This window comes from Malus domestica, chromosome 11 (genome assembly GCF_042453785.1).
Source record: "Malus domestica chromosome 11, GDT2T_hap1".
NCBI classification, from domain to species: domain Eukaryota; kingdom Viridiplantae; phylum Streptophyta; class Magnoliopsida; order Rosales; family Rosaceae; genus Malus; species Malus domestica.
Genome location: NC_091671.1, coordinates 15,695,938 through 15,710,612, shown reverse-complemented (window position 1 = coordinate 15,710,612; position 14,675 = coordinate 15,695,938). Strand labels below are relative to the sequence as shown.

The 14,675-nt window shown below is 36.8% G+C and overlaps 1 protein-coding gene across 3 annotated transcripts in view; it reads left to right on the top strand.

Annotated features, from left to right (window-relative positions):
• Positions 1-14,675, top strand: part of LOC139189291 (uncharacterized) — a 60,945-nt gene that overhangs the window by 42,705 nt on the left and 3,565 nt on the right. Inside the window, exons 1-5 of one of the 3 annotated variants that reach the window (XM_070807947.1) lie at positions 8,912-9,051; positions 9,135-9,256; positions 9,797-9,863; positions 10,692-10,760; positions 11,082-12,520. In XM_070807947.1, the coding sequence (XP_070664048.1) occupies positions 11,086-12,520 (1,435 nt within the window). In that variant the 5' untranslated portion in view covers positions 8,912-9,051; positions 9,135-9,256; positions 9,797-9,863; positions 10,692-10,760; positions 11,082-11,085. Of the gene's footprint in view, positions 1-8,911; positions 9,052-9,134; positions 9,257-9,623; positions 9,688-9,796; positions 9,864-10,691; positions 10,927-11,081; positions 12,521-14,675 lie in introns of those variants that run through there. The other 2 variants (XM_070807948.1, XR_011573050.1) reach the window with 2 other exon arrangements.

Genomic DNA, 14,675 nt, shown 5'->3' with positions numbered 1-14,675 from the left:
AACTACACAAAGAAATCATATGATAGCTTGCCGCGTCATGTTACTTTCATGATATAAGGTACGTGAGGAAGCCGCAGGCCCGCAGTCATTTTTGTCGACGTCGTTTGATAGTTTTGCCTTAAGACATGTTATCCACGTTTTAAATGTGAAAGTCCATGCATATGAGCGCACATTTACTTCATGTCTTAAAACGCCATGGAATTGTAGAGCACATTTGAGAGGACCACGTTCTGTTGATGCTACAAACACATTGCCAATACAAATGACACATGTCCTAATTAAGAATGGTTCAAGCATGGCCGTAATAAAATTGTTTAAAAATGAAGTCTGCACAACACACACTTGGATTGATCGGTTTTAAAATTAGTTTTTCTATTTTTGCTCTTCTTTTTTCTTTTGTTTTCCTTTCTTTATTTCATCGACAAATGTTGTATTACTTTCCGCTAAGAACTTAAAAATTACGATTTTAAGACCGTCACTTTAAATAAAGTTGTCGACGCGGTGTCTTATAATAACTTGGAAGATGCGATCAAATTTCGTAATGGACTTTCCAAATACAAAGTAAGCCACAAATGTGAATGTGCAAGCAGCAAGCAATGCCTATATTGCCTTAGCAGCTCATGATGTAACTTCTTGTCATATTAGATTTAAGGAAGAATGATATCTTCACGGGATTGCAGAAGTTTGATGAGAAAGGATAATGCCCATTCAAACCCTAGGTAACCAATTATTGCTGCACAATTGAAAAACTTCTTCTTTTCTTTTTTTTTTTGTATTTTAATTAGGGTTTTTATTACGAATGGTCCCTTAAATTGATCAAACTTATCATTTTGGTCTCTCATTTTCAAAATCAATCAAGGAAAAATTAATATTCGGTCCCTAGTTTTTACTGTTCATTAACTAAGACCTTATTAGTTCTCAAATTTTGATTCAAGTCCTTAGCATTAATGTGATAATGAATTTACATGTTTATTATATAATTTTTTAATATAACTATTAGTAATTAATTTAGGGTTTAATACTCACACCTCTATTAAACTTCTAATTAATTTTCAATTCAAACATTTCCAAAATAATAAAAAATTAAATTAAATTAAGTTTGTACCTATTAGTTTTTTTTATATATAAAAAGATTCTCAATTTTTTAATCTTAAATGTACCCATTCATATAATTTTTCAATTTTTTTAATCTTAAATGTACCCATTCTCAAATATATCAATTTGTTATATGTAAAATGTACCCTTTTTTTAATATAAAATCCATTCAAATTTTTTAATCCATGTTTAAACTTATATGGGTACATTCTTTTTCGTTGATTTGAAAATGTATCCATGTTTTGGTACAATAACTTTTTTTGTTAATTTTGGTAATGTACCCATACATATATGTATACACACACACACACACACACACACAATATAATAGAGAGTATAATTTATATTTTATTATTTTAATCCCATAAATTATGGGTTTTATTTAAAATCTCATTAATATAAACAATTACAAATTTCAATTTTTAATTTTTAATTAAAAAAATATAGTAACTTACATTATTACATTAATGTCAGGGACCTCAATCAAAAACTAAAAACTAACAAAGTTTCAATCAAAGAATATTGATAGCTAGGGATCACATCCAAAGTGTCTCATCAATCAATGTCGTCCCTGACATTCACTACCTAACATCAATTTGGTTCTTCCTTTAAGATTCTGTCAACTATTCTGTTAGTTTGTATGTGGGACCCACAAATCCAATGAAATAGTTACACATGGATTACACAAAATATGAGGTTTTATCACGAATGTTACCTGACATTGATCCGACTCCTTATTTTGGTCCCTAAGTTTCAAAAATTGATAAATTTGGTCCCTGACTTTCACTACCGCACATCAATTTAGTCATTCCGTTTAAAATTTCATTAATATTTTTCGTTTGTGTGCTAATGTGGTCACACTAATCCAATCATATGGCTCCACGTGCATTAACTATAAAAAAAAAACTCCTTTTTAGCATACCCTGATGAACAAGAGGATGATTTATTTTCTTTTAGTTTTGGTTTTTAGTTTCTTATTTTACTTTTAGTTTTAAATCTTCAAAAAAATATTTTCTTGTAGTTAATCCACATGGCGCCATATGATTGGATTAGTGGGACAAAAAATATTATGAAATTTTAACAGAAGGATTAAATTGACGTGCGGTACTGAAAGTCAAGGACCAAACTTATCGAATCTTGAAACTCAAGAACCAAAATGAGAAGTTGGATCAATGTCAGGGACCATTTGAGAAAAAAACCGTTATTTTGTGTAATCCAAGTGTCACCATTTCATTGGATTTGTGGGTCCCACATACAAATTAGTAGAATAGTTGATGAAATCTTAACGGAAGGACCAAATTGATGTCTTGTAGTGAATGTCAGGGACGACATTGATTGATTTTGAAAGTGAAGTACCAAAATGATGAGTTTGATCAATCTCAGAAACCATTTGTGATAAAAACGCTTTTAATGAAGTGAAAAACGTATACATATATATTATTTATCACGTCAGTTACTCAATTTTGATTTTGCATTTTGATCACGCAAATACTTTTGCTTCATTGTGTGTTGAACACACATAATGCAACTTCATGTTGAAGGGGGTGATAGATTATGTACAAGATTAGTATAACGCTAAACCTTAGAGAGAAAGTAAGAAAAACTGACAAACTTGAAGATTAAGGCTTGCATAAATGTAATGTCCTAAAGACAGCATTTCACCTCTACTCTTGTGTTTGTAGTTCGGTAGGCGTCCGTCTCCCATGCTTCAACAATCTATAATCCGAAGTTGAAGCAGTACCGCAATCTTCGGACTTTGACGGAATTTATATAATCTGTCACTCAAGACACGACTCAAAATTTGACAAACGAAGAATGAGAGAAACATAATAAGGAAACCCTATTTCTCTGGCACACGTAGGAAAGATTCTCTATATTATATGCAACATAATTTGTGCGGTTTATATAGAACCCACATTGTGTTGTTTGGTGAAAAGATGTAACTTTGCATAACCTACACCACTCACCAAATTACACATCCCAAACATAAGTAATATAATGCAATTGTTTCCATCAGACACTACACTTCACTAGATTAATTTTTCCATTCAATATTTTGAAATTAAATATTATAATATTCAATAAATTTTCAGTTGGATAAGTACAACACTAGTTGACAACCTATGACATCTTTAGTTTGGATTAGTAGCATTGTAGCGGTAGAATCAAGAGATTTAGGAGCATCTTCAGTTTAAGTTAATAACACTACTTCTGGTTGGTTGGTTATCTATCCAATTTTCGGCCGATGAAGAATTTTCAATTCTTTTCACCTAAAGAGGTCACTTCATTAGCCCCCTAACGAAGTGAGGTGTTCTATGATCGGGTACTCCACATGCACTTCATAGTTCGACATTCAGGCGGCTGAACCATGTTCACCATAAATACACTCATTTCCCTTGCGTATATTTGCTTGTGTAGCTTGATACCGATTCGGCGCACTTATACTTCTCACGAATATAATCGAAGCTACCAAACCCCCGTGCAGAAGAGCTTGAACTTCGTAGTGAATTAAGCAACCTTGTCTTTAGGTTCTAGAATCCTAGGTCGAGAGGTGTTTCCGCCTCAGCCGTAGTCGCTCAAGTGTAAAAGTCAACAGCACATTCGACACTATCACCACCACATCTATTCTACTCATAGGTCGGTCACGAGTTGGTACGACCACATTCACAAGAATGACGTAGTTAACTCTTAATTACCCGGCTTGCTTTTATATAATGCCTTGTTTTTAGAGTCAACAGAAAGATAACAAACTCTAACATTGTAAAGGTGGTTTATATAATGCCTCTTAGGCCTAGAAAGTTTGAATATGAAAAAAATTCAACAAAAAAAAAAATCAAGAGTGTCAAGAAAATTTAGAATGGCGATAAGGGAATGTAAACGATAGAATTAGACCAGAAAAACTCCATATGTCATAGTAAGGTTAAAGATGGACTCGTGATGTCATTATCTTTGTAAAAGTCGGGCCCAAATCAAACATAAAATTTTAAGTATTCAAAAATTTCTCGCTACTAAATTGATGACTTTTGCTTGATTTTCATTCTATTCCACCATACATTAACTTCTCTGTATTTGAATTGCACATGAGATTGATAAGAATGTACTTATTTATTTATCATGTATCTTTTTTGAACTTCGTTTTCCTTCATGTGAAACCGAAGGAAGACTATAAGCAAATGAATCATTCCCACACACATCATGAACCACGTCATCATCCAGAATAGGTTCAACTATATTATATATAATCCAATGAATCATTCCCACATAGATCATGAACCACATCATCATCCAGATTCGTTAAACCATATTAATATATAATAATGAATTATTCCCACACAGATCATGAACCACGTCATCATCCAGATAGGTACTTTGAACACATGAAAGTGAACTTATCTCCAAATCGATTATCACATCCTGGACAGCTAATCAAACTAAAGCTAGTTCGAGAGGTTTGCACCCAAAATGCCGACACCCAAAATCAACTTGTTGTCAACAATCGTATCATCAAATACGTGAGTGGCTGGTTCAACGCGTACGTGAGGAAAAAAAGGGATAATGATTTTCGGATCAGGATCCTCTCCTGAGCAGATGGAGAGGATCCTCCTGACTAGGTCCATCGGGCCGTTCAACTTTTATCCAACGGCTACAAACAGAGGGTCCCTCTAAAAATTATAATAATTATAGTCGTTGGATAAAAATTGAACGGCCCGATGGGCCTGATCAGGAGGATCCTTTTCATCTGTTTAGGAGAGGATCCTGATCCATGATTTTCAACACATTTGTAATCACTTTTGTTTAATACTAATTAAGGAGTTATTTGTTCCCATTGCAAGATTAATTATATTCTTTAGATTAGGTATCGAGTTCAAAACCTCATTCTTCAACATCGCTTTTATAAAAATAAAATAAAATTATGCCAACGAAGTAGTTTTCTTATATACTAGCCTTCATGCACACACTTACGCACGTGCAGAAGACAGTTTTTGAATTACAACGTGTTACTCGCGACTTACATGTTTTAAATGTATTTATATGCGTAAATTGACAAAAGCAAAGTCAAATATTTGAAGTAAATGAATAATTTTATATCATACTAGAAAAAACCTCTCATAAACCAATTAAAACAGCTGAATTCACATAAACCAATTGCTAGCCTATTATGAGGCTAAACCCACCCCCTTCCCCCTTAGTATAGATAATATCATTTATTAAAAAAAAACCATTTGACAATTAATTTAATCACATTATTATCTGTGTGCGAAAGATCTTTTTTTTTATAACTGGCATTACGCGACTCTTAAGATGTTTTGAACATGTTTAAAAATAGAGAAAATAATATTTAATAAATAACTGATTGAATCACATTATTGCTAGCCAATTGTGAGGCTAAGCCTACCCCCTCCCCCTTAGTATAGATAATATCATTTGTTAAAAAAAAAACAAACAATCATTTGACAACATATTTAATCACATTGTTATCCACGTGTGAAAAACTTTTTTTATAATCGGCATTACACATCTCTTAAGATGTTTTGAACGTGTTTAAAAATACAGAAATTGAATCACATTATTACTAGTCTATTGTGAGGTACAATTAAAAAAAAGCATAAAAAAGTAAATTATTAAAAAAAATACTATTAAAATGATGAAAATGCTCCTGCCTTATTTGATGCATTATTTTGGGATGTCTTTGCAGTTTTTTATTTTTGGGGTATTTTTATCCAAATATTTTTGTTGAAACATGATGACACCAAATCATTATTCACCTTTTCCATTCTCTTTATATATAATAGATAGATAATAGATAGATATTCGTTTTCTGGTTAACGTTGTGAACTGAATGCTGTTTTTGTGTACGTAATTGTTGTTACGGGTTATCATATTCGACCTGACCACTGCATGAGATATAGCTGGTGCTTTGCAGATTGTCTTAGAAACCTGCGTGTGGGATAGAATGGGATATAACTGGGTCAAAGTTGTTTGGAATTGTATGTACGTTATTGAGGAAAGCATATTCCAGCAATTATATTTTTATTTTCAAAATATTATTTTTACCATCTATTTGTACCATCATTTGTACAATTTTTCTAATAGAGATAAGATCTATATGCATGGGTGAATCCTACATCTATTAGAGAGATAGTACAAATAATGATACAACTAAATAGTAAGTATATCACTTTTTTTTTTCGGTCCAAGTAAGTATATTATTAATAGTAGAATGATTCTACGCACCATTTTTTTTTAGAAAAACTAATGAAAATGATTTGAAAACTTTGAGTTATAATAATAAGGACAATATAAAAGGTAAGGTGAATAGTACCATGATTGACCTTTTAGTGTAAAAATATGGTTTTTCGTTAAAGTGAACAGTACCGGAAACTTTTCGTTAAAACTTTTTTTTTTTTTTATCCAAACTACGCACCATTTTTACATTTGCACGTTCCCTTGATTCTCGCTTTTGTTTTTTTAATTTTCAATCTAATAATTGGAAAAGGGTTTTCAAACGTAAAAATAAAGGTGTGCAAAAATTGTTTCTCTTTCTAATATAGTATAGAATTATGACCCTTTGTAATGTATGAAAACTATTACAATATATAGGCCTATATTAACCCATGTACGTGGGAATCCTACACTAATTACAATTGTAATTACATTTTTATAATACAAGCTACAATTAGGGAGATGATTACAGAGTAATTATGGATAATCTAACATCTCGCAAATTGGACGAGCCTGATCGGACAAGTTTGGAACAAAGGAATCCATGATGAGGATGATGAAGGGCCTTAGTGATAATATCAACGGGTTGGTCAGTAGAGGGAATATAACAAACGTAAGGCCTACCAATAGCAACCTTTTCATGAACAAAGTCATAATCGAGTTCGATGTGAAGTATGCAAGCATAATGGACTTCATTACCAGCAAGATAGGTGATACTCAAACTATCACAATATGTAATAAAATAGAAGAAGGAAATCGAAGCCCAAGCTCACGAAGAAGAAAGCAAACCTAAGTGGCTTCAGCACACGCATGATCAAGGTAGATATTCAAATTCAGCATTGGAGTGGGAAATAGTAGGCTACTTTTTGGAGTACCAGAAGATGAGATTAGAACTCAAATAAACAAGATAACAAGTAGTTGAGCACCAAGTATCTAGACAACCAGCCCAATCAACATCAGAATAAGAGATAATGAGTACTTGCAAGAGGAATAATGAGTATCTGATACTCTACTACCCTAAAATTCTGAACTGACGAGAATGTCGGACCTCAAAAAGAGCTCTCGTGCAAGTATGATGCTCATAGACAAAAAAAAAAGTATGATGCTCATAATTAGGAAATTGTGGATTGAAATTTGATTGAGGTGCTATATTGCCAGACAGTTTTCAATCCAAACTATATTTTTTTTTTCTATTTTCTTATAAAAAAACTAGTTTGAAATGTAATTTTTTTTTTCTTTTCAAATGAAGAAAGATTAGGTAAAATTAGCCCTTTCGGCAAGAGAGGTGTGCGACACTCGGAAACTCCTTGTCCATCCCTCCTCCACCAAATTTATTGACAATAAATGAAAGTAAACTAAAAAAATACAAGTGAGTAACTGTGCCAAGACCCGCAAACACAAAAAACAATGGACGAAATAAAAATGTAAATGCACTAAGTGTAAAAAAATGCATTATTTTTTCATGTAAGGGAGCTTCTATAATGAGTGGGCTTTCTACCTGGCGTTTTCGCTCTAATTTAATAAACGATATTATCTACATGAAACTTCAATTTGAATACAAAAATTCTAGATTACTGAGCTTTTGGGCTTTGGAGTAGTGAGTATGGGTAATTTTGTGGGTTTGTGAATAAGGAGAAGATGGCGAAGGAGAATGCGGACTGTATTCTCCAGCAATGTCCACCACCCTCGCTAGACATCTTCGTGCTCTCTCTCTCTCTTTCTTTCTAGACGGTCTATGTTGAAAGTTCGCACATAACCCCTTAAGAAACTCAATCATTGTAGAATTATCGTGCATAATTTATATATATAAAGCGAACACCCTATTTTGATGAATACCACTAATATGCCTCTCTTTACATTTCATCCCTGAAGAAAACAATTTAATTAAAAGGGGCAAATAGGTAAAATAGTATGTTTGAATTATAATTCAAACTGGAACAAACCCACATAGGACATTGAGATAAGCGAGGGACTGTGCCAAGATCTGTAAAGACAAAATCGATGAACGAAAACGATAATAAAAATGTAAATGCACTAAGTGTAGAAAAAATGCATTCCTTTTTCATGTAAGGGAGCTTCTATTTACATTTTGCGGGGTTTTTGGTATCAATTGATTAAAATCGGATGAATATGAGCATGTCGAAAATGACCTACTACAATAAACAGAGCAATTTGAATGCCATATTAACATTATCTAAACAAATATTTATGATATACACAGCGATTTGAATGCCATATTAACAATATCAATATCATTAAAGAAAATTTTATTTAAACCCATATAACCTATTTATATACCCAACTTAAATTTTAAATGTGAATTATCTTTTCTACTGTCACAGCCCGTCCCAGAGTTACTAAATACCGAGGACGTGAAATTACTAAAACGCCCTTAAACGGGATTAAGGTGCGTAAATTTGGTATTTGTTTTACACTAAGATCCTAAACTAGGGTTAGAATTATATTAGTATGTGTTAATTTAATTTGTGTTTGGACTTAGGGTGGGGTCCTACCCCCTAAATCCCTCCCCAAAACCCGTGGGATGTCTCTCTCTCATCTCCCTTCACTCTCTCTCTCTTTCTTCATTTCAGTATCACTCTCTCTCTCTTACTCTCGAACTCTCTCAAGCTCTCGGACAAACACCAAGAACAATCACAATCCTACACCAACGTCCGATCTAAGATCACCACGACACTCCTTAGGACCTCACGAGCACGGGAATACCAGTTTTAGGTAAGTTCTATTTCGAGAACCCTAGTTTTAAAACACCCCGTGTAATGGCACTGTTCACGAACTTAATTTTGGTTGTGTTTTAGGTTAAACAAAGATCACCACGAGTCTTAGGAAGTTCCAAGGAGGCTCGGAGTGCCTCGTTTGAACAAAATGGACGTCGGGATCGTCGGGTTCGAGTTTGGCCGAAATTGAAGAATTTTGAAAGGTTTGATCTTGTTGTTTTTAGGCCTTAAAACCCTTCCAACGTGTTAGTACATGTTAAATGCTTCATTTTGGTATAAAATGCGAAGAAATTGGTTGAAAAACGAAGGAGAATAGTGGATTTGAAAATTTTCCAGAAACCGGCGAACAGTCGCCGGCGACCGGCGACTCGCCGGAGAAGACAGGGAATATTCCGTCAAAACTGACGGAATATGCCAACGCCGTTACCGTTACCGTTGGATATTTAACGGAAAATGCTAGGATTTAACGGAATATTCCCTAACGCCGTTCACTGTGCCGTCAGTGTGCCTGGCACGTGGCTGCGCGTGGGCCGCGCGTAGGTCCGTGCCACGTCAGGCGCGTGGGGGCGCGTGAGGACTCCAAAAATTATTTTAAAAATATGGGGATGATCCTGAGGTTGTGTAGGTCACTGTGGTATATTCATATACCCAATTTGAGCATCGTATGAAGAATTTATTACCTAGTTTGGTTTAGGTGCGTTAATTGTGCGTTAAATGATTGTTTTAAGTTATTTCACTTCTAGGTGGAACTTATAACGAGGACGAGCACATCCAGGGGCGTCAAGGGGGTTACGACCCGGCGACATACCAGTGAGTGGGCATTGCTTTCTATATATATATACCTATATACTCGATTTCCCCAGAAATCAAATTTAAATGAAAAATATATTGAAATGAAATGAAATATGATGTGATTGCCATGCATAGAATGTTATGGATATTATGAACTGTCGTATGATGCATATATGTATGATGGTGCTGTGGACGCACAGGTAAGTATTTAATTACTGTTATGTTGAGGATGATGATATATTGAGCTCATATCCTGCACCATGGTTTAGTGCTTATAGTATTCACCGCATCGCACGCTCGCCTTGGATCCAAGTAGATGCTGGTCGTACAGTCCACGCGGAGTGGGTACGACGGGCCAGTCGTAGAGTGTTAGTGAGATTATGACTGGTGGGTGACCTTAGGTTATTGTATACAGATGATTGATGAGAGAAGCACTAGAGCGAATATTACCATGAGTCGTTCAGACTACATTAGGTGGTTCCGACTTATGTGCAGAAGGCCGGACAGGTCACGCGGAGTGACTCCGGCAGAGAGTGAGATTGATAGATGTTGAGCTCTAGGTTCAATCGTTCAGGGCTATTAGAGGGCCTCCGATTGATTATTTCTTTTACCTGATTATATTATGTTAATGCATTCATACTACACTGTTGAAATTGGCATGGTACATTCTTTATTGAATCTGTTATAAGTTTGATGATTGAGACAGTTGAGATATATATGCTATATACTATTTTTCTGGGAAAGTATACAGGTTTTCCAAAAAGGGGTTATAAATGTGGATTTATGAAATGTTTTGGAAAAGCTTTATTTTCGCCCACTCACGTTTTCTGTTTTTCGCCCCTCCAGGTTCTAGTTGATAGTTGAGGCGTTGGTGGCCTACGAGACTGCTTCGGCGTTCTGACAGACTAAATAAATGTAGGATTCACCCGAGGGTGTTGTAAATTAGTTATGTTCCTACTTGACTGCACCTAGATGCTTATGCTCTGTTTATGTGTGTTTAGTACACTCTTATGCACATAGAATGCTCGGTTGTAAATAACTGCAATTAGTGGTTTTCGTTGACTCGTATTTTATTATTAAATCGTTTCCGCTTGCGTTATGGTTACGTCACACTCACGTGACGGCCAGCACGTCCTAGTCTTCGGGTTAGGGTGTGTCAGTTTGGTATCAGAGCATAGGTTGCAGTCCTGTATAACTAATGAGTTCTTCTATTGATTTTGTTATGTTTTCTGTCAGAATTATGCCGCCTCGTAGAGATCCTCGCCGTGCTGCTGAGCCTAATTTCCCCGATATAACTCAGTTAGGGGCAGCAATGGCTCAAGCTTTTCAGGCTAATATCCGTCCTCCTCAGAGAACGCCCGTAGAGACGATGTATAATCTGAAACTGGAAACTTTTGAGGGAAATGAAGGTTATGAAGGGGCAGAAAAGTGGTTGGATCGAATTGAGCAGACCTTTCAAGTGATGCAAAGTCAGGGAAACCTGCCAGCTAATAGATGGGTGGAGACCACCACCTGGTTTTTGGGCCGTGAGCCAGCTGCGTGGTGGATAAATCAGTCGAGGCACATGGCACCTGAAAGGGCAGCCGAATGGGAGGTATTTAAGGAAAATTTTATGAAGAGATTTGTTCCTCCGGAATATATAGATCGCAAGAAACAGGAATTCACCAGTCTGAAGCAGAGGAATATGTCTGCACATGAGTACTACAGAAAGTTTACTGATTTATCCCGTTATGATTCTGATTTAGCGGGTAATCAAGCAGAAATGCTTCGTCGTTTCAAGCTAGGATCTAAGAAGAAGTACAGAACGTTTGCCAATGCACTTCCCTGTGCCGATTATCATGAGTATTTTGAGATTCTGGTCAGGATGGAAGACTCTGATAATCTTCCGGACAGTGAGGATGAAGAGGATAAGGGTAATGGTCAGAAGAAAAATGAGAAAGGTAAAGGTGTTTCCATTCCAGGACCTCGTCAGACGCAGAATTTCAAGAAAAGTGGAATGAGTTCGAGTTCTTCCAGTGGTGGATTTAGTGCCACAGGTCCGAGGAGAGGAGGTGGTAGGTTTGGTAATGGACCTAGATTTTCTGGTCAGAGAGGCTTTGGTGGTACTGGTAGTTCGGGTCCTCCGTTATGTCGCCGTTGTAATTTCCGACATCATGGGGAATGTAGGAGAAGCAGTGGTGCATGCTTTACATGTGGTCAGACAGGACATAGAGCTATGTATTGTCCCCAGAATCAGCAGAGGCCCCAGCAGCCTGTTATGCCAACATCAGCACCGACTCAACAGAACTTTAATTCAGGCAGTTATGGCCAGGGTGGTCGTGGTGGTGCTTATCACTATCAGGGTGATGCTGCTCCTTATGCTCCGGGACAGTATCACTATTCCCAGGATCCTTATTTTCAGAGTGGATATTCTCAGGATCAGGGAGGTTATACTTCATATCCGTCTATGCCAGCTAGCGGATCTCAGTGGTATCAGGGGGGCCAGCCCCAACAGAGCGGAGTTGCTGCTAGTAGTACAGGGTCGTTTAGGCCGCCTGCCCAGACAGGTCAAGGACGTACTCATCAGGGACGAGGTAACCAGAGTGGCAGAGGTCGTGGAGGACGACAGCCAGCTCAGGGACGTGTTAACCACATATCGCTACAAGATGCTCAGAACCATCCAGACTTGATTATGGGTACGTTGAATGTTCTTGGTCATTTTGCTAAAGTCTTGATTGATTGTGGTGCTACACACTCTGTGATTTCTCATACATTTGCTCAAATAACGCAACCTCATCCTTCACCTCTAGGGTTTGATTTAGAGTTTGCTATGCCTAGAGGGGATAAATGTTATGTTGATAGTTTTTACTCTGGGTGTCCAGTGATGGTAGATAATGTCATTATGCCTGCTAATCTTATCCCATTAGACATCGTGGATTTTGATGTGATTTTAGGGGCGGATTGGTTGCATTATAATCGCGCCCATATAGATTGTTACGGGAAATCAGTTACTTTTCTTCGTCCTGGACTACCTGAGGTTACTTTTGTGGGTGAAAGAAGTGGGGTGAGGCATGGTGTTATTTCCGCCATAAGGGCGAAGAAATTGTTATCCAAGGGTTGTCAGGGATACTTGGCACATGTGGTTTTGAATGATGTTGATTCCGGTAGTGTGGAGGAAGTCGGAGTAGTCAGACACTATCCTGATGTATTTCCAGATGATTTACCTGGGTTGCCTCCAGATAGAGATGTGGAATTTTCGATTGATTTGCTTCCAGGTACGAACCCTATCTCTTTGGCTCCTTATAGAATGGCACCAGCGGAATTAAGAGAGTTGAAAATTCAATTGCAAGAGTTAATTGATAAAGGTTTCATTCAGCCTAGTTCTTCACCTTGGGGAGCTCCAGTGTTGTTTGTAAGAAAGAAAGATGGAACTTTGAGATTGTGCATTGATTACAGGCAATTGAATCGGGTGACGATTAAAAACCGTTATCCCTTGCCTCGTATAGATGATTTGTTTGATCAGCTCAAAGGTGCCTGTGTGTTTTCTAAGATCGATTTGAGGTCTGGGTATTATCAATTAAAGATTAAAGATGAGGATGTTCATAAAACAGCTTTCAGGACTCGTTATGGGCATTATGAGTTTTTGGTGATGCCATTTGGATTAACGAACGCTCCTGCAGCTTTCATGAGATTGATGAATGAAGTATTCCAGGAATATCTTGACAAGTTTGTTATTGTTTTTATTGATGACATCCTGGTATATTCTAAGTCGAAATCAGACCATATTCGACATCTTAACTTGGTGTTAAGGAAATTGAGGGAACACCGATTATATGCCAAATTTAGTAAATGTGAATTTTGGCTGGATCAAGTGGCATTTTTGGGACATGTGGTATCAGCTCAGGGAATTCAAGTGGATCCTCAAAAGATAGCAGCAGTGGAAAATTGGGAACAACCTCGAACGGTCACTGAGGTGCGGAGTTTTCTTGGTTTGGCAGGTTATTATAGACGGTTTGTTCAAGACTTTTCTATGATTGCTTTGCCATTAACGAAGTTAACCAGGAAGGATGTTAAGTTTGAGTGGGATGAAAGTTGTGAGCAAAGTTTCCAGCAGTTGAAGTATTGCCTTACTCATGCACCTGTGTTAGTACTTCCTGATGATAATGGTAACTTCGAGATCTATAGTGATGCTTCTTTGAATGGTTTGGGTTGTGTTTTGATGCAGCATAGTAGAGTGATTGCCTATGCTTCTAGGCAGTTGAAGACTCATGAAAGAAACTATCCGACTCACGATCTTGAGTTGGCAGCTATTGTGTTTGCTTTGAAGATTTGGAGACACTATCTCTATGGCGAGAAATGTAAGATCTTTACCGATCATAAAAGCCTTCAGTACCTTTTCACTCAGCATGATCTTAATCTTCGTCAGAGAAGATGGTTGGAATTGTTAAGTGATTATGATTGCACGATTGAGTACCATCCGGGTCGTGCAAATGTGGTAGCTGATGCTCTGAGTAGGAAGCCTCAAGGGCGACTTAATGCTTTGTATACCAGTCGTGTTCCTCTTCTGGCAGAGTTGAGATCTACTGGAGTAGAATTAGAATGGGAAGAGCAAAGTGAAGCTTTTCTTGCCAATTTTCAAGTCAAGCCAATTTTAATTGATCGGGTGCTTGCAGCTCAATCGTTGGATGAAGAAATTCAAGAATTGATCAATTTAAGAAATGAAGGGAAGAAGAAAGATCTCAAGATCCGAGGATCAGATGGTATGCTTATGCAAGAGAACAGGATGTATGTGCCTAATAATGAGGAACTGAAGAAAGAAATCTTGGATGAAGCACATTGTTCGGCTTATGC